Here is a 27,046-nt window from a genome sequence, read left to right on the forward strand (position 1 = left end):
CCACAACTTTGGGAGACATAAGCCCATTGCTCCATTTGGAAATGTATATGCTTTGAGAGGATTATTCCAAACTGTTTAGACCCCCAACGCTGTCTGCCCTTGGAGCAGTAGATAGATGAATGGCTTAACTCAATTTTTGAAGCTTTTGCACAAGCAGATATTTCCAGCATATCTTTACTGATCTACTAACTGCCTGTTGGTGAATTGCTGGCTTCGTGAACTGCTAGTACAATACAACCAAATGCATCTCTCCGACACTCGCCACATTCAAGTGTAATTCAGTACTGCTTGATAAGGTTAATTGCTGAGAAGTGCTTCCTGAGAGCCTGGCCTGCTGTGAACACTGAATGACAGAACCACTTCACTTCTTTTTGGTCATTCTGCCAGGCAGAAGAATGACTGCAGCTCCTGAGACTTCACAGCTTTATCTTTCTGTGGAAAAGTCCTCCAAATCCTGTTTGGGAGAACTTGGTGCCTACAGACTGCAGCAATGGATTAATTAGACATGCAGAAGTCTATAGTATAGAAACACACAGGCAATGAAGGGGTATTGTGGTGTTCCCACTGCTTGCTCACTCCCCTGTCCCACTTAATTAAACCAGTTTTTTAACCAAGTGACATGACAATTTACTAACCCAAGCACAGGTTCTTAATAAGGGTGAAAAAAATGAATATATTACTGAGCACCCTTTAATTCAAATTTATATCAAATCATTTGGAGTCTAGAGTTCTGCATCTTGTGGCCTCTAGACTAACTGATCTATCTGAGATTTTTGGAGCAATTACTACAGAGCAGATTCAAAACAATCATGTGATATGTGCCACTTGGACGAGACTGTAATTTGTACCAAAACTGATCAGTCTATTGGAATTGGTTCTTTAGTGATTTTTTTTTTAAGGCCATGTAAGTGTAATTAAAAACAGGAAAAAAACAAGACTTTTCAACCTGAAGAAACCCAAAGAAATTTACATGCAGTTTATATACTGGAGTCACTTAGACCTCTCTGGGATAGAACTTGACAGCTAGGTGATCAGCATACTACATCAGTGGAAGAGGTCCAAGTGAGGGCCAGACCACTTCCATGAAAAACCTCCTGTGATGCTTAGTGGCCCTGGGCTCTTGAGTTTAAGATCTCATCCTGAGTTTGATCTTGTTTTATGAATGTTGAAACTTAGGGAGAAGTGGCTTGTCCCAAGTTGTCCAAATGAAATTAGAACTTGAGAGAGACTTCCCTACTATCCATCTCTTATCTCTCATGATACTCTCCCCCATTCCCTGTATTATTAAGAAAAGACACACCTTCTTGGTGAAGATCTTTCTTATAGATTTGCAAAAATAGGGAACGTGATACTTACAAAATAACCTGCTTGTCCAATGAGTTTGTCACTGCTTTTCTCCTCTGGTACCAGTCTCCAGAGTGTGAGTGTTTATATTAGTTGCTTCTGACCTTGGCTTTATGCAGCAGTTCAAAGTCGAAATTGAAGGTGGAAGTAAAGTTTTTTTTTCTTGTTGTTTTAACCCATTGGCAACTGCAGACAAATACGCTACTACAGCATTTAAGACCTTATTTAATTGGTATTCTGGTTAGTGCCATTGCACCAAAGATATTTCATAAAAGTGAGAACAAAACTCTGTTAAAGGACTTTTCACTAATCATCCATAAAAAAATTCTTGGCTCCCAACTACCCAGAAGAAACTGCCATTCCAAAATGTCAGAGGATGGTGTTCAAGGAAGAGTCCTAGGTCTTCAAATCATATGCATATTACTCCTGGCCCTGGCACTCCTACTCAGCATGTAAAGGCCAAGAAGGTGCGATGGCATCTCGTCATTTAGAACATGGACATGCCCAGTAACAGCATTTTGGTTAGTCTGAAGATGGGTAACTATTAAAGAAGGTATAGGTTCTAAACCCAACCCTGCCACTGACTCATTATGGGGGCTTGGCCAAGTCACAGTCTGTAAGAGAAGGTGGTGAGAGGAATGATTAGTGTTTACAAAGCACTTGGACGATATGGAGTGTATATCAATAAGAGTTGTTAAATTTCCAAAGATTTGGGCAGCATACCACTGAATAGATTAAATCTGTCCCAACAGGTTGATTAGGAAAAGATATTTAGAGCTGGTATAAGTGGATTCGTGCTACTCACTTTATAACACATTTATTTCCTTTTCCATTAATATTTGAGTTTAAAGATTATTTTTAAATGGTTCCCTTATTTTAAAGATGTTGATAAATGGCACATCTCCACTTTTTAAAATAAGAAGTACATTGATTGCTGATCAGCTATCCAGCTCTGCAAGCTTAGACCTTTATTCAAAGAATAACACTACCACAGCTAGCCAGTCTGCAAGCTTCTTGAGTGCACTGATCCCCGTCCCTTGGCCACTCTCAGCTAGGACCTGTCCTAAAGGAACCCATGGACTGTTCAGTCCTTGGCTGACAGCACGAGGGGTGTGGAAAATACAATGGTGATTTTTGTGTCATTAGCATTTATATGCTAGAGGCAACTACTTAGCCTTTAGATGATGGTGAATTTCAGCATCAATCAAGGTGAGCTTTATTTAAGATGATGAAATAGGAGTGAAAATTTCTGCTTTCCTGATACCCATCCGGATCCCCTGTAAAGCTATTCTAAAGAAGACTTTTAACACAGGATGTGCATGGTGTAGTGAAATATGTTTTAAAACAAATTTCCTTTTTGTTCATTCCAATTCTGTGTGTTAGCTCTGGATCACAGAGGCTTCTAATTTTTCCCTTTGTTGGTAACATTACTACATCTCTGATAGGGATCTAAAATCCTGGTTAATCAGTTAAATGGTTAAACCTCCTGCTAGTCCCCCGCCCTCCACACCACACTTTGGAATGCCAGCTGCCACTGCAGGCCTTCTCTCTCCCTTTCCCCCCTATATAGGGGTCCAGCAGCACGAGCCAGCAGACCCAAGTATGGGAGGAGCAGCAGCTTCTCCTTGCAGTCCCTCTGTACTTGGGGATTAGCTGCTGTCCCTCAGGTGTGAGGGCTCACAGCAGGAGACAGTAACCTGAAGTCCAGGGGCGGGGTTGGACTGGAGCAGCCCTCCGCCCATGAAGGGACTGTGGGGGGAGTTCTACTCGGTACCAGTTAACCAATGTCCAATAAGCATCACCCGTTAAAGGTGATGCCATCCCTAATCTATGGTTAGTTTATACCTTTTTGCCTCCCATCTGTTCAGTTTCTTAGTTTTTATTAACTCATTCAAAGCTAGGTATTCTGATAAAGCCCTAGACAGAGTCTATCATATTTGGGATTGCAGACATACTACAATATTTTTGTTCAGCAGGGGAGAGGTGAAGAGAGTGTGAATGTTCTTTTACATGGAAGCCACTTTTAAATGAGATCCCTATAGGCTTACAATATATTTATAGGCTTGCTATGTTGCAAATATTATATTATCCTCTGTGACTGAAAAACTGGTTTCAGATTTCTTGCCTGTTGAGCATGGTAAACAGCTCTCAAGTGTTCATAGTTAGTAGAGATGATGTTTAAAAATGCTTTGCATTGATATGGGTTTTGTTGGGGTTTTTTAGAAAATTTAAAGACACGGAAGGTCATTAGAGGATGCAAGATAAACCACCCAGTACAAATGAAGTCATTTTGAAGTCAAAATTAATTGATCAGACACACATTTCAATGCATAGGTAGTACAGAGAAGCACCAAGCGCGCGGGGGGGGGGGGGGGCCGCGTGTGTGTGCGCGCGCGCGCGCGCATGCCATTCCCACATCAGCTTTTGTGAAAGATACCTTGATAATACTGATTCTAGGGCTGACACTAAACCAACTGCAATTTTTAACCACATAGAATTTTCTTTTGTGTCATTCAAACCCTTCTATTCTTACATGAGCTGGAAGGAGTGCAGATGAGGAGAAAAGAAAGGATGAAGAGGGGAAGAAAGGGTGCTGAGATTATGGTGGCTATTTTTAAAGACGGTGTGGTCAGAGGAAAGATATAAAAATGTGATGACACACCAGGGAAAATCCCGGAGTATATATATTCCCTCCCTTCTTCCCCACCCTTACACTGCCAGAGCTTCAAATTGAAGTTGCTGCTGTGACAAGTAAAATATTATGAACTCACAGTTTGTGTTATAGTTGAGTTCTATTTGAAGCATGATTTAACCTCTGCTATTAAAAATATGACATATTCTCTCTAATGGAAATTGAGACAAAAACCTTTTCAGATAATTCTGGTTGACAGCATGTATCAGTAGTTTAGAATAAAAGATAAATTACAGGGATGTTTTAATTATTCAAAATTTAACCATTATAAACACAGGAAATTCGAAGATAAGGTTGCACTTAAAAGAAATGAACTATGTTAAAGTAAAAATATACATTTGAGACCTCCAAATAACCTTAACTTCTCCCAGTATTTATGCTATGAGGAGAAAATGCAAAAAGTCTTTTAAAAATTGGTTACATCTTATCTGAGACCACAAGCATTAAACCATATGATTATGATTAAAATATTTATTGTGTTATTGCAGAACAGAATTAATATTATTTTAGGTGTCTAAACAATACATTTCTTAACCTTTATTTTAAGCATAACCCTATGTCTGAAATTCTTGAGTTTATAATACTTTGGGGATAATTACAACATCCCCTTAAACTACTGAGAATATACTTTCAACCCTAACTCTACTGTGATGTAATTTTTTGATCAAGAATTTTGAATATAGCAAATGCTTTACTCAAGGGAGAACAGGGGAACTAAACCCAAATGCAAACTAAATCTAGAATCCTTGATTGTCATGTTTCCAGGTTGTTTATATTTGGGTTATTTTAAATTCTTTATGGATGTCAGGTGTGCCCATTTCCTTATCTCTCTTTCCAAAGTGTTTTGCATATTGATACAAAAACTATATTTAGGGATTGCTTCATTCAGCTGAACTACAACTCCAGGATGGGTGGGGATGTGAGAGAGACAAATTGTTTAGGGGCAGCATTACACAGTAGTATTGGACAAGAAATAGAGAATACTATGTTCAGCTGGAACTGCAGTATAATCTCTAGATAAAGTGTAGTATTTCTCACTGAGGCTTTGTGTCAGGAATGGGTTAAGTAAGAGACTCTGGTTATCAGTGATAGAGATGTAGCCCTGTTAGTCTGGTGTAGCTGAAACAAAATACAGGACTATGTAGCACTTTAAAGACTAACAAGATTATCAGTGTGAGAGACTGGATTAGCTTTTCATTGCCATTCCAGTCCTAGAAGGCTCATCAGAACAGTGACTCTAGAAAGATTCTGACTAACCCTGAATGTAGGGCCTGGTTTACACTGGGACTTTAGGTCAAATTTAGCTGCATTAAGTCAGGTTTTCTAAACAATGAATCCACATCAAGCCCATTCTGTTGACTTTAAGGCCTGTTCAAGTTTATTTTGGTACTCTTGCTTTTCACAATGAGCAATGATAAATTCAACCTTTCATGGTCGACTTTAGGTTAGTGCAGATGCAGTGCTGTGAAAATTGATGTTCTTGGCCTCTGTGAGGTGTCCACAGTGTCCTGCTGTGACTACTCTGGTCAGGACTTTCAACTCTGCTGCTCCTCCGATATAAGGAAAAGCCTTGGAAAAATTAGAATTTCATTTCCTATGTGGCCTGCATGGCAAGCAGATCTCAGAGCAGACAGAACACCTCAACAGATGCCTGACCATGAATGCCCAGGGTTGCAAATGCATACCAGCATGGAGTGTGCAGGAGATCCTGGACCTCATTACTGTTTGGGGAAGAGGAATCTGTTCTCTCAGTACTATAAACTAGCAACAGGAATGCAGATATCTATGCCAAGATCACAACAGGCATGGAGGAGAAAGGTTAAGCCTCTCTAATTTACAGTGCCCCTCACTGAACTCTCCACATTGCCCTTGTGTCCGGCTGTTCATAATTACAGCTAGGTGCTGTGCTTCAATCCCCACTCCCTATCATATAACTCCCCTTATTCTCACAAATATTATGGAGATCACTGCAGACTGCCACAACAATGTGAATGTTGCTTTTACTGAGGTCTAATCTAGTCAGTAGACTGAAAACTTCCCTTTAAATGTTCAAAAGCAAATTCTACCACTATTCTACACTTGCTCAGCTTGTAGTTGAACTGCTCCTTATTGCGGTCCAGGCTGTCTGTGTACGTCTTTATGAGGCATGGGAGCAAGAGGTAGGTTGAGTCTCCAAGGATCGCTATTGGCATTTCAACACCTCTAATGTTAATTTTCTGGTTTGGAAAAAATGTTCCATTTTGCAGCTTTCTGAAAAGGCAAGAGTTCTTAAAGATGCGCACATCATACACCTTTTCCAGCCATCCCGCATTGATGTCGGTGAAATGGCTCTTGTGATCCGCCAGCGCCTGCAACACTATTGAGAAATACCCTTTGTGGCTTATGTAGTCTTTGGCAAGGGGCCAAGATAGGGATGTGCATTCTGACTATCATCCCACCACAGATAAGGAACCCCATTGTGGCAAAGCTCTCCACTTTGTCCTTCATGTTTCCCAGAGTCACTACCCTCTGTAGCAGAAGGGTATTGCTTGCCTTGGCTACTTGGATCACAACAGCCCCCCTTTAGATTTCTATATTCCAAATTGATTCCCAATTGACTGGCAGCTTTCTGGTATTGCAAGCTTCCACAGGGCTATTGCCACTCGCTTTTCAACTATAAGAACAGGTCTCATTCTGGTATTCTTGTGATTCAGAGTTTAGGAAAGTAATTTGAAGACTTCCATGAAAGTGGCCTTATGCCTGTGAAAGTTTTGCAACCATGTACAGTATGAAGGGGGCTAATTTAGCTACAACAAATCAGGAAAGAGATCTTGGAGTTATCGTGGATAGTTCTCTGAAAACGTCCACGCAGTGTGCAGCGACGTTAAAAAGGCAAATAGGATGTTAGGAATTATTAAGAAAGAGATAGAAAATAAGACACAGAATATCTTACTGCCCCTGTATAAAACTATGGTACGCTCACATCTTGAATACTGTGTACAGTTGTTGGTCTCCTCACCTCAAAAAAGATATTTTGGCCTTAGAAAGGCTTCAGAAAAGAAAGAAAGTTCTTCTTCACATAGCGCGTAGTCAACCTGTGGAACTCCTTGCCAGAGGAGGCTGTGAAGGCTAGGACTATAACAGAGTTTAAAGAGAAGCTAGATCATTTCATGGAGGTTAGGTCCATAAAAGGCTATTAGCCAGGGGATAGAAATTGTGTCCCTGGCCTCTGTTTGTCAGAGGCTGAAGAAGGATGGCAGGAGACAAATCGCTTAATCACTGTCTTAGGTCCACCCCCTCCGGGGCACCTGGTGCTGGCCACTGTCAAAAGACAGGCTACTGGGCTAGATGGGCTTTTGGTCTGACCCAGTACGGCCATTTTTATGTTCTTATGTAAATATTGGCATTATGTTAGCTGTTTTCCAGTCCTTGGGTACAGAAGCTGATTTAAAGTATAGGTTACAAACCACAGTTAATAGTTCCATAATTTCACATGTGAGTTCTTTCAGAACCCTTGGGTGAATGCCATCCGGTCCCCGTGATTTGTTACTGTTAAGTTTTTCAATTTATTCCAAAACCTCCTCTAATGACACTTCAATCCGGGACTGTTCCTCAGATTCATCACCCATAAAAGACGGCACAGGTTTGGGAATCTGCCTAATATCCTTAGCTGTGAAGACTGAAGCAAAGAAATCATTTAGTCTCTCCGCAATGACTTTATCGTCCTTGATTGCTCCTTTTGTATCTCGATCGTCCAAGGTCCCCACTGGTTTTTTAGCAGGCTTCCTTCTTTTTATGTACTTAAACATTTTGCTATTACTTTTTGAGTTTTTGGCTAACTGTTCTTTAAAATCTTTTTTGGCTTTTCTTATTAAATTTTTACACTTAATTTGACAGTGTTTATGTTCCGTTCTATTAACCTTATAGAATTGGATTTCCCCTTTTTAAACTATGCCTTTTTATCTCTCACTGCTTCTTTTACATGATTAAGTCACTGTGGCTCTTTTTTAGGTCTCATACTATGTTTTTTAATTTGGGGTATACATTTAAGTTGGGCCTCAATTATGGTGTCTTTGAAAAGTTTCCATGCAGCTTTCAGGGATTTTGCTCTATTCACTGTACCTTTTAATTTCTGTTTAGCTAACCTCCTCATTTTTGCGTAATTCCCCTTTTTGAAATTAAATGCCAGAGTGTTGGACTGCCGAGGTGTTCTTCCCAGCACAGGAATGTTAAATGTTATTATATTATGGTCACTATTCCCAAGCGGTCCTGTAATAGTTACCTCCTGGACCAGATCCTGTGCTCTCCTCAGTAATAAATCGAGAATTGCCTCTCCCCTTGTGGGTTCCTGTATCAGTTGCTCCAAGAAGCAGTCATTTAAGGGATCGAGAAATTTTATATCTGCATCGTGTCCTGACGTGACATGTATCCAGTCAATATGGGGATAACTGAAATCCTCCATTATTATTGAGTTTTTTATTTTGATAGCCTCTCTAATCTCCATTAGCATTTCAACATCACTATCACTGTCCTGGTCAGGTGGTTGATAATATATTCCTACTGCTATATTCTTATTAGAGCATGGAATTACTATCCATAGTGATTCTATGGAACATGTTGATTCATTTAAGATTTTTACTTCATTTGATTCTACATTATCTTTCACAGATAGTGCCATTCCGCTACCCGCACAACCTATTCTGTCCTTCCGATATATTTTATATCCCAGTATGATTGTGTCCTACTGATTGTCCTTATTCCACCAAGTTTCTGTGATGCCTATTATGTCAATCTCCTCCTTTAATACGAAGTACTCTAGTTCACCCATCTTATTATTTAGACTTCTAGCATTTGTGTAGAAGCACTTTTTAAAATTGCCGCTGTTTATTTGTCTGCTGTTCCCTGATGTATTAGATTATTGTATATGTGATTGTTTCTTGTCTGATCTGGCCCATACTTTATCATCTCCCCTCCTCTCTTTCTGACTAAAACCTAGAGAATCTCCATGAATAGACTCTCCTCTAAGAGAATTCTCTGTCCGATCCACTTGCACCTCCGCACCAATCGGCTTTCCCCCATCTCCTAGTTTAAAAACTGGTCTACGATCTTTTTAATGTTTAGTGATAGCATTCTGGATCCACCGTGGTTTAGGTGGAGCCCATCCTTCCTGTATAGGCACCCCTTCTCCCAAAAGTGTCCCCAATTCCTAATAAATCTAAACCCCTCCTCTCTACACCATTGTCTCATACATGCATTGAGACTCTGAAGTTCTGCCTACCTACCTGGCCCTGCACATGGAACAGGAAGCATTTCAGAGAATGCCACCTGGATTTCAGTCTCTTTCCTAGCAGCCTAAATTTGGCCTCCAGGACCTCTCTCCTACTCTTCTCTATATCATTGGTACCTACATGTACCACGACCACTGGCTTCTCCTACACATAAGTCTATCTAGATGCCTTGAGAGATCCGCAACCTTCGCACCAGGCAGGCAAGTCACCATACGATTCTCCCAGTCATTGCAAACCCAGCTATCTGTGTTTCTAATGATCGAATTACCCACTACTAACACCTGCCTCTTCCTAACAACTGACGTTCCCTCCCCTGGAGTGGTATCCTTAATGCAAGAGGATACCATAACATCCTTTGGAAGGAGGATCCCAACTATGAGGTGGTTTCCCTCTGCTTCCTTTGACTGCTCTCTTCCCCTGAGCCTTTCATCTTCCTTAACAGTGCTGGGGCTGTCAGACTGGAGATGGGATGGTACTATAGTGTCCCGGAAAGCCTTATGAGCATCCCTCTTTGCCTCCCTCAGCTCCTCCAGTTCAGCCACCCTGGCCTCCAAAGCCCGAACTCGGTCTCTGAGGGTCAGGAGCTCCCTGCACCGGGTGCACACATACGCTACCTGCCCACAGGGCAGGTAATCATACATGTTACACTCAACGCAATAAACAGGATATCCCCTGCTCTGCTGCTGGGCTTCTGTCTGCATTTTTTCCTATGAATAAATTTGATTATAGACGGTGTTTTTATTTAAATGTTTGGGATGTAGATTATTAAAAGGTTTACATTTAAAGAAGGTCAGAAATAACTAGCGCCCTCTAAGTGCCCTCTCTAAACTCCCCTCTCAAAACTCCCTCCTATTCTCAAGCTCCCTGGTCCCTCCTCACAGGGCTTATAAAGCTCTGGTCTTCTTGATTGATAGCGCCTCCCTCTGGCTATGGCTCGACCAATGAGCAGAGAGTTTCAGATTTTAAATCCTAATGAAGGCTCACAGCTTCCATCTACCAGCCTAGGCACACAGCCTTTCAAAATAAACAAATAGGTCAGCACTCAAAACTCCAAACCATCAGACAAACATAAGCCCAGAACCCCCAAACACAAACACCCACACACTCCTTATCATAGTGTAAGCATAGTTCTAGCACTAGAGAGAGGGAGATCTCGCTGGGGTTGGGTTTGAAATCTGAGAAACATGGACTTCCAATCATGTGGCCTTAAGCTGCAGTTATTTGCAAAATGCAATGCTCAGAGCAGCTGTCTGGCACACTGTTAGCTGGTTGAATACTTACTATTTTTCATAGAGAGATAGTGTTCCTTTATTTAAAAAATGATTCATATAAAATATGGGACACCTAACCCACAGTGTCAGGTAAAAAAATGTATTAAAAGAAACTAATTTCCACATCAAATGTTACCTGTTGTTACTAATCATTATGGAGGAGGGAGATAGCACTAACCGTTATTAAGGTTGTCCAATACGTAGCATTAAACATTGTTTTCAGTTGCTTATAGCTTTGCCAAACTTCTGCCATTTGGGCTGAAATTTTCAGTGTTGGATATCTGCCTCAGTTTGAAATATTTTATATAATGTTGTGGGTGTATTCAAATAGGGATGTTAAATATCAGTTAATTGAATAGTCGATTAACCTCAAGAATTCTTATTGGTTAGTTGGCTATTCTGTAGTCCCTGGGGTGGGGCCGGCAGCCAGTGCGCTCTGGCCCCACTCTTGAGGAGCCCCCTGTCACTAGGCGCTGCTGCCTCTGTATCAGAAGTAGCAGTGCAGAGTGCCAGGTAAGAGCTGATCCTTAAGGAGAGACAGTTTAAAAAAATTTACTGTCAGGACAGTGGGAAATGCATGTAGTCTATAGTATTAACCAATAAGCTTTTGCTTATCAATTAATTTGTTAATTGACTACACTATTATATTCTTAATTCAGAACCTGTAAAGATAAAGTCCCTACCCCCCAAAAAATATTAGATTATTATAATTGAACGTTTAAAAAAAATCTAACATACTTTTCACCAGTTGTGCAGTTTGTTTACTTTTTACATTTCAACATGGCACATGAAAATAAACTGGCCAGTTTCACATTTGTTTCCAGTGAGCTTTCTAGTTAATCTTACCTTCTGAGCCTTCTGTTCAAGCACAATGCTGCAGATTGCAAACACATCAAAGGAGTATTTGTTTAAAAAATATTTTCAATTGGAATTTATTTTCTAATATAATCAATTTGTACTTCTTGTAAGAGTTTAATTTCTAACATTATGGTCCAAAATTTAGGTTTTATCTTTTGATGTGTCTCCAGTTATTGACCACCATCACAGAAATCTAGTGCTCTGAGGAAAACTCCATGTAGATCTAATATTTTCTCCAGCACAATGTTTTAGTAGTTGACAAGTTCCTCTTAATTCCCAGAAACAGTATATAAAAGCTAGGCATAGTATCTTTATTGAGAGAGGGAGATGGTATACAAAATATTTGTCTGGTTGCCAAATATAAAGAAATGGATTATATTTTGGATATAGTTCTGTGGCCACATGGGAGAAAAGTTAAAATAGGTCTGTCCTAGTGTTGATTAGCCAAATTGAAGGTATAAAGATGCATGTACTGAGGTAATTGTTTGTACTGGGAAAGATTGTCTTGGTATTTAATATTTCAGACGAAATCTGTTAAAGCATTTCACAAATACTAGGTAAGCTTCACAACACCCCTTTGTGGTAGAGAAGTTCAGAAAGAGTCAAAGAATGTGCAGGACTACAGATGTTCCAGGATCTGAGAGCCCCAGCATGCTGAGGGGGCCCAGGAGTCTAGCACAGTGCAGAGGGGGGTTTGGCATGTGGCCCAAGAGGACTTTGGAGATCAGGGGTGGAGCCAGGCTACAGTGGGCGGGAGGGTGTCCAGGAGTTGGCGTGCAGCTCAGATAGGCTGCAGGGGGGAGAGGAAGTCCAGTGGGGCAGCAGGATAGGGGATGGGATCAGCAAAGGGGGCCCCTGAAATTACCTCCCTAGTCTGGCAAAATCCCTCATCCAGGACCAGTTGGATCTCAAGGGTACTGTGTCAGGGAGGTCCAACCTATATTTTAAAATCCCGTTTTTGCTAAAGCAAACTCTGATTTTCCCTTAAGGATATTTCACTCGTAAAACTTGATTAAAAACTTAAACATAATTAAGTTGTTGAATGGAAGCAATGTTTGTAGAGCAGGGTCCTGTCTGATAGATGTGGCATAGACCCGGGGAGAGTAGGGGTCAGCAGGCTTGGGTGCTATTTCAAGATCTGCCACCATATGTATGGCCTTGGGCAAGTTGTTTTTCCTTCTATACCTTGGTTTACATATCTATTAAACGGGGATGTTTTGTACTTAAACTCCTTTGTAAAATGCTTTGATATCTAAAAAGTTATGTATAATGGCACGATATTACTGTTCTGTAGCGGCTTTTATGTGAGCATTTGATAGTCCAAGTCTCAGAAGATTCCCATGATGCTGGTAAACTCTCTGTCCCACCCCTCTCCACCTCTGTTTACAGAAGACACAGTCAAAAGCACCATTTATGAGGGACTCGTGGTGCGCCAATGATAGAACTAGGAGCCCAAGAGCTCTGACAACCAAGCTCTTGATTAATCATTTAGATAATACTTCTCTCAGATGTTTAAGAGGCTTTTCCAGATTTCTGGATGTTGTAAGCCAGAAATTTAAAAAAAAGGGGGGGGGGGATTTTGGAAGTTTGGAAGAAGCTATACCAGCAAAAGTAATGTTTCCACTCTAAGTTGTATCCCTGCTTGAAACAGCTTGCTAATAAAGCTATACCAGGACAGCCTTTAATGTAAATGTGGTTCTCAGTGAGAGCAATATCCCAGAACCTGCAGGCTTTTATTCAGGCAAGTACTGGACTGAGCTTTTTGCACCTTTTATAAAGTTACTACTCTCATTTTTGATCTCCAACTTAGTAGAATATGTTTGAGAGATGCGTTTCCTGAGGTAGTGCAAGAACATGTGGCTGAATGTCATTGTGAGTTATGGTTTTGGAAAATAATACATACTTGACAAGATCCTAGTATGCTGATTTTGCACTTCAGTTTTGTATGAGGGACACAGGTTAGGAAACAGATGTTTATCTTTTTCACAAATTTCTCTGGATTGTTTAACAGTATTCTGAATTTAGCATCAGCACAAGGATCCAAGCTGTAGATTTATGGAATGTAGTTAATATACTATATGTCCAGGAATCTGCTCTCTCAGATTAAGAGTACAGATGAGATGATGGACAGTGTTGTTTTAAGAAAATCATGGATTGTTCCACTGCTTTTGTTTGTTTTTTGTGAGAATTAGCTTTCTAGTTATTGTGGATGGAATCTGTGTGAGTGTGTTACCTTCATGTGAATTCTGTACCTGTGAGAGAAATCATAATTCCTATCCATGGAATACAGGAATGTTTTTGTTCAACTTTCCTGCCCCTTCACTCAGGCACGTAATATGTGAATGTTCTTGTAAACCGATCCCTTGAATGAGCCTTTGTTTGAGGAAATAATTGTTAGTTTTGGCTCTTAGAGAACTTAGATTGATAGGCACAACCCCAACAAAACAAAGAGATTGAAAACACACCAGAATCATTCTTCTGAATCCTGTGTGGAAGCTGAAAAGATCCTTCCTTTTGCCACAGAAAAAAACTATTCTGTTTAGCTTATTTAAATTAATATAAAAATTCTTATTTAATGTTGGATATCTTTTTACAAAAACCTTCAAAGAAAATACCCTTCTCTAAAGGTCTTTGCCGCCTAGCTCATATACGATGCTATAAATGAACAAGTAGAAGAAGGGATCCCTCAAGAAAGTTTCACAAAGCAAGTAGATTTTAACAAAGGATTTGGCAGGAGAAGGATTTTAGTACAAGGAAAGTGGGAGTCTGTAAACGAAAGAATAGAATAGTAAAATATATTCCTTTATTTTGCACTTGTAGCTTGAAAATAATTTGGTTTTCAAAAGTGAAAACTGCATAGGCAATTCTCAGTTAAATCCTTTTCTCTCTCAGTTATAATAGGCAAGAAACTTAAGGCTTGAAGGGTAGGTTTTACAAGCAGAAGCTGCTTTTCTTTGCATCTTATTTGAGCAGTTGGGTCAGTGCTGTGGAATCTGAGCATCAGTGCCCATAGATGTATGTATGCTTAAATTCCATCTAGGATAGATGTAGGGCCTAGTGCAACATGAATTCAGATACAGAAAATAACTTTTTTTCCTGAACCAGAGAACTCTTTTACTTTGTAACTTCAGATTAATTTAAGATATTTTCCCTTTATGTAAAAGAGCAAGGGCCTCCAGTTTAAAGGACAGAACTGTGAGTCAGGGGATCGGGTTTCTGTCCTCTACTCTGCCACTGACAATCCTTGACTGTATAATTTAACCTCTCTGTGTTTTCTCATTTGTAAAATGCCTTAGTTTAGAGAGAATGGTGTGAGAATTGATGATTTTCAAAGTACTTTAAAGATGTGTCATTGGAATGCAGGCTTTCTCTGACCTTATACTTGTAACAGGACTGACAGGGCTTGTCTACACTGGCAAGGTACTGCACTGTAATTTTTCTCATTCTCAAAAACACCCCTCGGAGTGCAGCAATGTTAAAAAGTGCTGTAACATGGCAGTGTAAACAGACTTCCAGCATTGTTAGCTGCTACCTTTCTGGAGGTGGTTTTACCTACAATGCCAGAAGAGTTCTTGCCCTGCACTCTTGCCATGACCACACATCTGCATTAAGACAGTGCTTTAATCTTAGGCCAAGTCTACACTGGCATTTTACAGTCTGTAACTTTCTGTTTTAGGGGTATAAAAAAACCACACACCTCTTAACTGCAGGAAGATACAGAGCTGAAAGTTACTCCCCTCATAGAAATGGTTTGCAGTGGAGGCTGGGAGAGCTCTCATACCATGGCTACACTTTCAGTTTAAAGCGCTGCCATGACTGTGCTTTAAACTTTCAATGTAGTCAAAAGTCTTTGATGTGTAGACAAACCCTTAAGATATTCTGCACGAAGTCCTCCAGTTTTGTTTGAAGAGTTCTTCAATTCCCCTAACTTTTTTTGCAGTGCCTTATTTATTTTATTTATTTTAAATTCAGTTTATAACACATTCCTGTGCCAGGTTCAAAAAACAGTTCAGAATTTTAGAATCTGGATAGAATCATAGAACACTAGAACTGGAGAGAACTTTGAGAGATCAAGTTCAGTCCCCTGCCCTCACTGCAGGACCAGGTACCATCTAGAGTAGATTATCCCTGATCAATGTCTATCCAATCTGCTCTTAAACATCTCTAGTGATGGAGATGCCACAACCTCCATAGCAATTTGTTCCAGTGTTTAATCACTCTGAGCGTTAGGAATTTTTTCCTAATGTCTAACCTAAACCTCCCTTGCTATAGTTTAAGCCCAGCGCTTCTTGTCCTATCCTCAGAGACCAAGGAGAACAATTTTTCTCCCTCCTCCTTGTAACACTCTTTTAGATACGTGAAAACTGTTATCATGTCCCCTGTTAAATATAACCTGTCTTAATCCCCACACATCTTTTTTGACTTAAAGAATGCTATATAAATGGCTCTTTCAGAATTCTCAGTCAATAGACTTGAACTTCATTTAGCCCGATGAGGAAGCAAGTTCTGGACTTCAGGGTCTGTCATTAAAAATATCCTGCTCTTAACCCTCTTCATGGTTAAACCAAGATGTAGTTAGCTCAAGCATCTCACCTGTTACCAGGTGCTATGCAGAGCTAGAGAGAGATCCCTGGTATCTTCGAAGCTGTCCCAACTATACTGGGCATCTCCGCTGAGAACAACATGGTTCCCACCAGAGGGGATTTTTTTCGTCTTTACCATTTCAATTGATGATTGGGAAAGTGCACTGGAGGCATTGACTTCCAATTGATGATAGAGTGTATATTCTTTCCACATCAAACTTTATAGAGAAAACTCAGAGAAGTAATTAAAAATAATTAACTAAACGGGAAAATGCCATATTTACAGCTTCATGAAGCAGATTAGGGCTGAGAAAATACAGGTTGCATTAGAAACAATTGAATTGAGTGTCAGAGTTGTACATAAGGAAAGTTCTACGTGTGATTATATGTTGATTAATTGAAAACTTGTTTTACATCATTGCTTGCATAAGCTGCTATATCACATACCCCAGAATTGTAGGGAAGCAAATCAACCATTTACATTGTCTCATCCTAAGCTAGCAGTTTCACTGAAATATTCTGTTGTCATTTATTAACTTCAGTTTTATATATGACCTAGGGTTACCATGCATTTAAAATTCTGATCATTGCTAATGAACAACATCCCTTCAACACTCTTAATTTTTTGATTAGTATGTAAGTAGCAGGGGGAGGGGCAAATCCTGTATACTCTGTGTAATAATACTGTGTTAGAGACAAGGCATTAGAGTACTAGAGCTATGGGTGTAGCATTATCTGACTCATGGTCTGATGATTAATAATTTTCAAAAGCTTCAGAGGGGTAGCCAAGTTAGTCTGTAAGAGGGTAAACTTAAAAAGCAACATACGGTCTAGTAGCACTTTAAAGACTAACAAAACAAGTAGATGGAATCATGAGCTTTTGTGGGCAAAACCCACTTTTTCAGATGACCAGAGTAAAATAATTTTCAAGTCAGACAAAACTTGGATTATGAATAAAATAATTAAATCCCTGATCCCTCTACTTCAGTGGTCACCAACCAATAGATTGGGATTTACTGGTAGATTCTGGAACCTCTGGCAGGTGAGCCTGACTGGTTTGGCAAATAGTGCTGGCACTTCAGCTGTTTCTCCCCCCACTGATGTGCTTCTCCTACTCTCTGCCTTGGAGTTGTCACCTGGGAGCCGCCTGCTTGCTGTGCAGGCTGTGGGAGGCAGAAGAGGAAAGTGTTAATGTTAGCTTTTTCCCTTCCAGTCATCCCTGTGCTCTAACTTCACTGAGTGGGAGGGAGCATGACAGGGCTCGGGGTGGAGGGAGCTTGCTGGCACTGCTCCTGTGTCTGAACATACTCAGGATACATAAAAGGGCAATGTGAACTTCTGTCACTCTCACACTCTTTATGTGTCTCTGTCACTCACACAAACAGATTCTTTCAACTTACCTCCACACCTCAAACACATATTTGTGGTGGTATTTCTCTTACTACTTTCAAAGTGTGATATTTTTGGTTTCTCACTGATCTTGTACATTTCATAATTTTTATTTCCCTCATCCTTAAATTTAATTAATTGAGTTGTGAGTTCCAAAGTGCCTAGCCTGTTGTGGCTGAAGTAATTATTCCTGTGGTAATTAAAATATATATATATTATATTTAGGATTTTGGTTTCCATTGGTGATGCACATCTGCAAAATACCTCAATATTTGTGCATGTAACACAATTAATTCCATCTAACGTTTTTCATTCATGTGCAGAACACTGGTTGGGAGTCTCTTGGAATCAGGCTCAGTTTCCTGGAGGCTCCTGCAGCAAAATCAGGAGATTAGCTGCTAATAGTCTGGCACTACTGTGGGGCTAAGGCAGACTCTGTCCTGGCCTGCAGTGCTCCTGGAAGTGGCTGGCACATCCCTGTGAGTCCTGGGGCAGGTGAGGTAGTGAGGGTCTCCACTCTTGCTTGCAGGCACTGTCCCCACAGGTCCCATTGCCTGCTAATAGGAATCATGGCCAATGGGAGGTGTGGGGGTAGTGCCTGTGGACAGGGGGCAGTGCACAAAGATCCCTGCCCCTCCCATCAGATGTTGTTGCTGAACATTCTGGCCAATTTCAGGAGTGGCACAAGGCCAAAATAGGAGTGACCCTGCCTTAGCCCCACTGTGCCACCTCCTTGGAGCCACCTGAGGTAAGCTGTGTCTATCCCTGAGCCCCTCATGCAACTTAACTCCCTCCTACAGCCTGCATGCTGGACCTCCTTCTGAATATCTCCCTAAGCTCAGCCTGGATCCCCTCCTACACTTAAAACTCCTCTGTCCAAGACCAGAACCTATACCCTCCCTTGTACTCCAATCCCCTGTCCCAGTCTGGTGAAAGCGCATGAGGATAGGAGAGGGAGGGAGGATGAAATGAGCACAGTAGGACCTCAGAGAAAGGGTGTGGTAGGAGCTGGGCCTAGAAGAAAGGGTGGGGAAGGACAGGGTGAGGCAGAGCAAAGGTATTTGGATTTGTGGTAGATCCGGGGTTGCACTTAAATTAAAAATTAACTTGTGCTTAAAAAGGTTGAAGACCCCTGCTCAATATCATTAATACTTAGTCATTAGAGTGGAGCCAAAAATGTAGAAACTAGCACAAATATTTTCTTCTGTTTTAAAAACATTATCCAAATATTTTATCCTGGATTTCATAACTATAAAACAAAAATCTCTTACAAAATGGTGAGATCTTCAGAGGAAAGAAACTCATTAAAGGAACACTGTCTCACTGAAAAATCTGTTTAGCAAGAAAACCTATTTTATTAACTGTTACAAACACCTTTTACAAAGCAAAAACATTTTAAGAATATAATATATTTGTCAGCATTTAAAAGACCCTATTTACACTTTGTGTTTCCAGCTTTGACAGTGAACATCTGTTTCTCATATATTAGCACAAAACTGTAGTGTTTGGAGGATACTTAGTTGTCTGGGGAAAACTATTTATATTGCATTTTTTTAAATATTGGAATCTGTTTTTGGCTTTCAGAATTGAGTTCACTGATGCACAGTTTAATTGTCAGTGTTGCAAACAAGCTAGCATATGACTGCTGCTTCAGGCCATATCTACACAAAAACATTGTGTTGGAAAACCTAAATCCAGCCTCTTTTGGAAGCACTCATAATTTTATGTGATGGACAAGTGATGATCGTGATTTCCCCTTAAACTTCCCTCTTTTTTTTTTCTTCATTTAAGTTAGTGTTTGTGAGAGAGCCTGTACTTATAACTCTGCTGGTTCAAATCCTCTGTTTATCTTCAGTACCATTGTATCATAGGGCCATACCTTTGTGTCATAGGGCAATGCAAGCTCATCCTCCCCCCAAATGGGACCTAACCTAGACAAGTCAGGGATCCTATAAGAGTCAGATGAAATAGGGATGTAAAATTTTGATTAATTAGCTAATCGAATAGTCGATGCAATTTGCATCGACTATTCAATTAGTCAATAAGGGTGCCTCTGCCTTTGAAGTGTAGCAGTAGCCCCAAGGATGTTGCTACACTTCAAAAGCAAAAGCACTGCGGGAAGCACAGGGCCAGTGGGGGATTCAAGCAGTCCCCTGCTGGCCCCGTGCTCCCTGCAGCATTTCAAAGTGGTAGTGCCACATGGAGCTCAGGGTCAGCTGGGAATTCCCAGCTGACCCCAGGCTCCACAGGGCATTGCTGCTTTGAAACATCATGTACAGCCCAGGGCTAGGTGGGGACTCCCAGCTGGCTCCGGCTGCCCGCGGTGTTTCAAAGCCACACACCCCAGGCTTCACACAGTGCTGCCGCTTTGAACACCCTCCCCGCCTCCCGATTTGTTGCCTTTTTCTGAGAGAGGCAGCAAGGGAAGAGGCAACGACTAGTCGACTAGCATATCAAGTATATGATAAGTATTTGCTTATCGAATAGTCATTCATATCCATAAGATGGAAATTCAGTCTTGATGGCCAAAAGGGGGGGGCCTGTTGTGATATCCTTTGCTGTCAAATTGGAAGGGCATATCTAGTGGGGCCTCAAAAGGGCCAGTCCAGGGCCCAGATGTAGTCAGTATTTTCATTAATGACTTGGATAATGGAGTAGAGAGTAAGCTTATAAAATTTTCAGATAATACCAACCTGGGAGGGGTAGCAAGTACTTTAGAAGACAGGTCAAACTGGGGAGAGTGCAGGGAACAGCAACAAACATGCTAAAAGTTTTAGAAAACCTTCTCCGTGAGGGAAGATTTAAAAAGGAACTGAGCGTGTGTAGTTAGTCATGAGAAAAGAAGATGGAGGGGAGAACCTGATAAGTTTTCCAGTATGTTATGAACTGCTGCTATAAAAAGGACTGTGATCAGTTGTTCTCCAGGTCCATGGTAGGTAGGACAAGAAGTAATGAGCTTAATCTGCAGCAAAGGTGATTTAAGTTAGAAATAGGAACAGCTTTCTAACTATAAGGGGAGTTAAAAACTGCAGTAGGCTTCCAAGCAAGCTTGTGGAATCCCCTTTGTTGGAAACTTTTAAAAATAAGTTGGACAAACACCTGTCAGGGAAGATCTAGGTTTATTTGGTCCTGCCACAGGGCGGGGAGGGGGGGTGGAGAAGTGTTGAACTTTATGACTTTTTGAAGTCCATTTCTGCCCTTTATTTCTAATTATGTGATTTGATTTTATGTGAACACTTATCCATTCAGGACTGAATTAAAACCATTGAATTTATTTTGTATCAGTCACTCATGACCTGGGGTGAATTTGGTATTGAGATCAAGAGGCTGAAAGTTCCATATTCCACTGTCACCAAGCCTCTGAACCACAATTTGCTCTTTTATCAGTTACTAAGAATTATATAACATTAACAAGAGATTATGTGTATCTTTCCTGGAAAAAAAAAATCACCTTAATTAATACCTGATAATTTTTCCTTCTAGAAGTGCCAACATCTTCATAGAAAGTGACCAGTGTACCACTAATATTCTGGTGACTGTTGCAGTTTGTGTTGCAGTAGATTTCATCCAGGCCTCTTCTCCCATTTTTGGGGAACTTTGTTTATTCCCTGTTTGGGAAAAGTTCTCCTATGGAATTGAACCTGTGATTGTTGAATTCCTGAAGGACATATGTACCAATGAAGTTCATGTGTTAACTGTGTAGACAAGTTTATTTGCATTTATTTATTACATTTGTTTGCTTGCAAGACTATTAGTGTTCTTGACGGCTAATAGGCCAGTCAGTTACAGTCAGGGAACTAACTGCTCTCAAACATTGTACTCTGAGTTGGTGAAACCCCTCTCTTCCAGAGTAGAAGTAACCTGTTAGGCTGAAATGATTGTTAGCCACCTGATCTAGTCTCCCCTGAAATCAGTGAAGCCTTTCTGTTTGCTTCACTGGGATTTGGATCAGGCTTTGTAAATATAGATGTCATCTCCATGGTGATTTCTGTCAACCTCACTTTCATCCAGCAATCAAACTCATTTCATTTAGACCTAAAACTGGACTTGAATTTTGCTCCCATGGAATGCATTTGAAAGAACTAGAAATAATAATATTTGTCTTAAAAGAATAAATAATTATTATTCACTTCTATCTTTGTTTAAAAAGTCAGGACTTTTCATTTAATGTGCTATAAAATACAATAAATATAATATAAATTAAATAAATTGCTTAACATTTTCTATCTTAAGTCTAGTCTTAAATCACTTTTTGAAGAGTTATTAAATTATCCACCCATTGTTTCTCGAACATTCATGGTATTCTGGAGCTTGTTATTGGAGAGGCATATTTTCTAGTCAGACCTATTTTGTAGGGATTCTGACAATGTCAAAGATTCCAGGAGAATGATGTGATAGAATAGTGAAGAGGGAGAGAAAATTCAGGTACAAGTAAAAGAGAAAAAAACAAACCTGTTTTAATCTGACAAGTAAAAGAAAATGTAGACTTGATGAAGTGATAAGATACAGGGGAAGCTGTTGCACACCACAGGTGCTGCTGGAACAAAGGCTCATAATAAAATTGATAAGTCTATGCAAAGAGATAGAAAGGAGGACACTGAACAGAGGAAGAGCAAATCCAAAAAGATTTTGAAAACTCACAGGATTCAAATTGGATCCTAAAATATATGGGCTGCTTCTCTGTGCTCTGAACTCAGAACTTGGTAGTACCAGGAATGGATTTAGCAGCATTTCCCTGGTATCTGTGACATATGGGATAATTCTCAATTTGCAGGCTCCTCTGTCAGGCATAATGTTCCTGTACTATTAAAAGGTATCTCTTAGCATACCCCATTTCTGAGACTGCCAAGGAAACTGCAGTTGGAGGGGTGCCATGTTACTGCCAGTGATGGTGATGAAGAAATATTTTAGTTAGCAACATTAAGCATAATAATCTGCAGAGATTCGTGTGTCTTGGAAAAAGCTGAGCTTGGCAGCAAAGATTTATCATGGAATTCATGGAGAATAAAATAAAGCTACTATGGAGATGCTCAGATAATGAAGTAATAGGTGCCATATAAGATCCTTAGATAAATAAAATAGGTGAAGACTATGAATAAAATATATCCTGTATTAGAACAGGAAAGATCTCCATAAACAATCCCATTAATCTTCATTATTTTCTAATCACTGAAACTCTTATAGCTACCCTTGGAATGTTTCTAAAAACTGAACTTAACTTAACCTTGAATACCTGGTGGAAATCAGCTTTGTTTTATTTGCTGAAATAAATGTATTTATAGTTTGTTATTTTAAAGGTAACCTCCCCAATTTCAAAACCTGACTCAGATTCAGGGATTGTTTTTAGCATAAACAAAACTATAGTAACCTTCCTTATGCTAAAATATGGAGGGTTCAGAATACAACTAGGGAGGTCACTTGGGGACTGTTAGGTGCACTGGCCATGCATTAGTCATTGACCTGTTCCCTAACCATGGAATCAACTAAATCTTTTTGGTGCACTTGGTATCTGGTCTCTGCACCTGATTTATTACATGTGCAGTACAAAACACTAGGTGGACTAAAAAAAAAAGAGGATAGGAAGCAAAGGAAAACATTTATACCCTATGGTTAAAATGTAGATACAACTGTCAGCATACAATAAAAGCTATAATTGAAAGGTGGCTGGTTAGCTATTCCTTCCTGACTATCTGAAGAAGTGGGCTGTGCCCACAAAAGCTCATGATACCATCTACATGTTTTGGTAGTCTATAAAGTGCTACCAGACCATTTGTTGTTTTTTAAGTTTGACCTGTACATACTAATTCAGCTACCCCATTTAGCTGAGGTCTGGCATCTGTTTGATTGTTTCTGTGGGAGTCATGAGATTACCTGGGTGGTACTGTCAGCTGCAGTCCTAAGAAGAAAAACAAAGGTAAGCTGAATAACACAAAACAGGAGTGGTTTGTTTAATATTATAATGTTGGCAGGTGTGGAATTTTCTGAGCTTTTGTATTAGTTGTAGCCATTGGGAAATTCTTACTCCAAGCCTCATAAAGGTTTGTCCATATATGGTGCTACTTGGCTTCATTAAAAATAACTGTGAGTAGATGGGTAGGAGTGTGTGGGTACAGGACTGGGAGTTGGACATTCCTGACAAGTCTAATAATTCACAACAACAAGGAACGGGAAACACTTAAAAATAGGAAAATGTATGACGATACAACCATTAAAAATGATGGCTTTTAAACTGATTAGATCAAAGTTTGTCTAATCTTTTCTGCTTTATCTGTAATATGAGGCTAATATTTCAGAGAGGTGTTCTGAGAGTTAGGCAGCTAAAGTTTATTAAGTATTTATAACAGTGCTAAGAATTATCAGTGTCTCTGTTTCTCTGTCCTTGCTCATTTCTAAGAAGACCCTTCACATATGAGCTGCTTTTTTATTGGCATGCCGCCTTACATAATATTGTGGTTGTTGTTAAACTAGTTTATCAAATGCAGCATTGCAAAATTTAAGGGCAGCAACTTTTCTGGAGTAAAGTTAATATAGTCATGTTTACTTTTGAATGCTATTGGCCTGGAGGGGTAGTCTGAAGCTACGGGTATGAATGTGTGCTGTCTCAGTACAACTCCTCAGCATTTGTACAACTCCTCAGCATCTGAGATAGATAAAACAAATACCAACAACCAAGCCTGCTAAGTGTCAGGTTTTGGACATGATCTTGGTGATCTCATCTCCAAGGTTGGTGAAGGTGATGTCTTTGGGCTTGGGGAAACTGTATTAGGTAAGAGAAGTGTGTTTGGTGGAAATGAGTTGTAATCTTAGTGAAATTTCCAGAATGACAGGTATCCACATCACAAAACAGCTCCACAATGCTGTTAGCAGAGAGATAAAGGTCTACAAGAGCATTTGAGACTTAACTTCCCTGTCACCTCTAGACCTTTAGGACAGGAGTGAGGAATGTTGTCAGGGTAGTCCATGAGAGAATCTTACTCTACCACTCTTTTAGCTTCACTACATTGTAGTCTCTAGAGTTGTCAGCCTGGCATTTTTATTAGCCACTGTATTTGCTTTTTTAACAAGTTACTGATTTTTGTTTTTGTTTATTTCAGTGGGAAGTTGGTTTCACCAAAATGGAAGAATTTTAAAGGCTTAAAACTTCAGTGGAGGGATAAAATTCGTCTCAACAACGCCATCTGGAGGGCCTGGTATATGCAGTGTAAGTTACTTTATGGTAAACATGATGGCATGCAACCACAAAATGCTTGCATTTGGCCATGCATTTAAGGGGCAAACTGGTCAGGAAATGAAACCACAAGCACATTGGATTCAAGTGTACTTTAAAATGGCCTGTTTCACAGTAGTGTATTGGAGGGGACTCTGAGAACAGCCTTGTTGAAATGCTGCCTTTGAGGTGGAGAAGGAGTCTCTGAATCTGTGTGCCCAACAGTCACGTTTTCATTTCTGTTTCAGACCTGGAGAAACGCAAGAATCCAGTGTGCCATTTTGTGACTCCACTAGATGGCTCTATTGATGTAGAGGAACATCGGCGGCCTGAAGTATGTAAAACTTAAGATCTAGGTTTGATATCTCTGTGTCTCTTCTACTTCTCTTTAGATGTGAAGACTCTCTAGCACTGCCATGCTTGGTGTCCTCTGTATGGTAGAAAATATCAACATGTATACTGTATGGCTCCTCTTGACATGTATTGGAATGAACAAGATGCAGCCAAGAGTGACTTACAGCCCCTGCAGTGCTACTATGCAGCCCAGGACTACCCTCCAGTTTGACAAATTTAAGTTGTGGAGGTGCAGCCTAAAGAGCTGGTGACTCTAATCTGCTAGAGCCTGTTTTACTTTTCCTCTCAAAGAGCCCATTTCTGGGGGTTGCTGAAGTCAGTGGGAGGGGAGGGCAGAGTACCATGTAGGATCAAGCTGAGTGATTTTGTGAAAAATGTTTGCAACTTTTTATTCTTCCACTCACTCCAAAGAGCAGTTAGCTTTTGTTTTTATTTTCCAGTGAATACATTTTATTTCATAGCTGTCATGGCAAAGGGCAGCCCAGTAGATTTTGTACCTTGGGTGATGAATTTTCATTATGCTTTCGTATCACTGTGCTAACATGCATAGTAGCTTAAATAAGTTTCTGATATATAGCTTTTATTTCTCCTTTTGTACCATACAGTCTTTACAGTTTAGTTACAGATGATCCAGATAGTGATATATTGGTGTAATTATTAAGCAGCCACATTTCTTTTTTATATGTGGGGAAGATTAAATGGATCCCATGTTAGATTGTTCTGTAGTAGCTGGATTTAAGCACACCATGTCTGCTGGGGTTATGAGGTCAAACAGAATGGCTTCAGTCTGCCTGAAAATTTTGTGTGACTATTTAGTATTTGTATATATTTCATGATGTATTTTGTTTGTTCTCAGGCCATTGCAACAGAAGGGAAATATTGGAAACGAAGAATCGAAATAGTCATCAGGGAATATCATAAGTGGAGAACATACTTCAAGAAAAGGGTCTGTTGGTTTGCAGCGCTGACATTATTTTGACTGGAATTATTGCTTTTTGATTTAATAGTTGGACTTCTGATGTCATTTTTACATGCAAAAATTTTGGAAATTCAGTTATACCTTTACAAACATTGGGTCAGCTGATACGTAACAAGAGTAAATTGATATTCTGAGTTTGATACTGCAGCCATTATCCTGTGAATAGTCTCTATTCATGAGTGAACTCATGGGGCTAAAAAATGACCTGAATGAGTAGGAACTAATCACATGAGTAGAGGGTTGCAGAATTAGGTCCTTTGGGAAGTATGGGAGCTATTTTTACTTTTTAAAATATTCTTTGTTCTATCTCTGCAGTTACAGAAACACAAAGATGAAGACCTTTCAAGTTTGGTGCGGGTAAGTATTTTTTGTGGCGTGAGTAGTAGCAGCATCTCTGTTTATTGAAGTTGGGATAAGTAGCAAAGGTGTACTAGCATGAAAGCCTGTAGTTATTAAAACTAAACCAATTAGCTTTATTGTCTATTATGAAGAACAGGCATCTCTTGGATTAGAATAAATTGTTTAATAGAGAGCAGTACAGTTTTCCTCAATCAGATTGGATGGAAATCTCAGTCTAGACTGCTGTGACGTGCTGTGATGACCAGGCCATCTCTTTCTCCTTGGTCACGTGACAGCTTGTCATTGAGTTATAACTGGCAAAATTGCCTGCCTTTATGGACGAAAATGAGTCCCTTTTCTGTGCATTAAAGGCAAGTAGTTTGGTAAGCTTCAGAAAAGCCCTGGATGTTGAGGTGCTTAACAGCATCTGCACTTCAGATACCTGGAACAAAAACTAGTAGTGCTATGTAGCCTTCTTTGGACATAAACTGATCACCAAGAGAACATTTTAGACCTTTTGTAACTAGATGTAAACCCAATGTGGGTTTCATCCATCATTATATGCCCAGAACAATCTCTGGATTCACAAACCAGTCAGAAAATATAACTAAACATTCAGATAAACCTCAGGATGTCATGATTCTGGGTGAAAATCTCACCAGGTTTAACTGAGTTTTGTTAGTGCTCATTCAAACCCCCAAATCAGTGAAATTCTGGGTGCAAAATCCCACATATTTCTCAGAAAATAAAAAGGAAAGCATTG

At 40.0% G+C, this 27,046-nt stretch overlaps 1 protein-coding gene across 1 annotated transcript in view; it reads left to right on the plus strand.

Annotated features, from left to right (window-relative positions):
- MLXIP (MLX interacting protein) overlaps positions 1-27,046 on the plus strand; it is a 73,058-nt gene that overhangs the window by 20,509 nt on the left and 25,503 nt on the right. Inside the window, exons 2-5 of the mRNA XM_075898646.2 lie at positions 24,499-24,605; positions 24,860-24,945; positions 25,822-25,911; positions 26,260-26,301. Coding sequence (XP_075754761.2) covers positions 24,499-24,605; positions 24,860-24,945; positions 25,822-25,911; positions 26,260-26,301 — 325 coding nt within the window. The remainder of the gene's footprint in view (positions 1-24,498; positions 24,606-24,859; positions 24,946-25,821; positions 25,912-26,259; positions 26,302-27,046) is intronic.

The sequence above is a fragment of the Pelodiscus sinensis genome, chromosome Z (genome assembly GCF_052426305.1).
Source record: "Pelodiscus sinensis isolate ZL-2025 chromosome Z, ASM5242630v1, whole genome shotgun sequence".
Classification (NCBI taxonomy): domain Eukaryota; kingdom Metazoa; phylum Chordata; order Testudines; family Trionychidae; genus Pelodiscus; species Pelodiscus sinensis.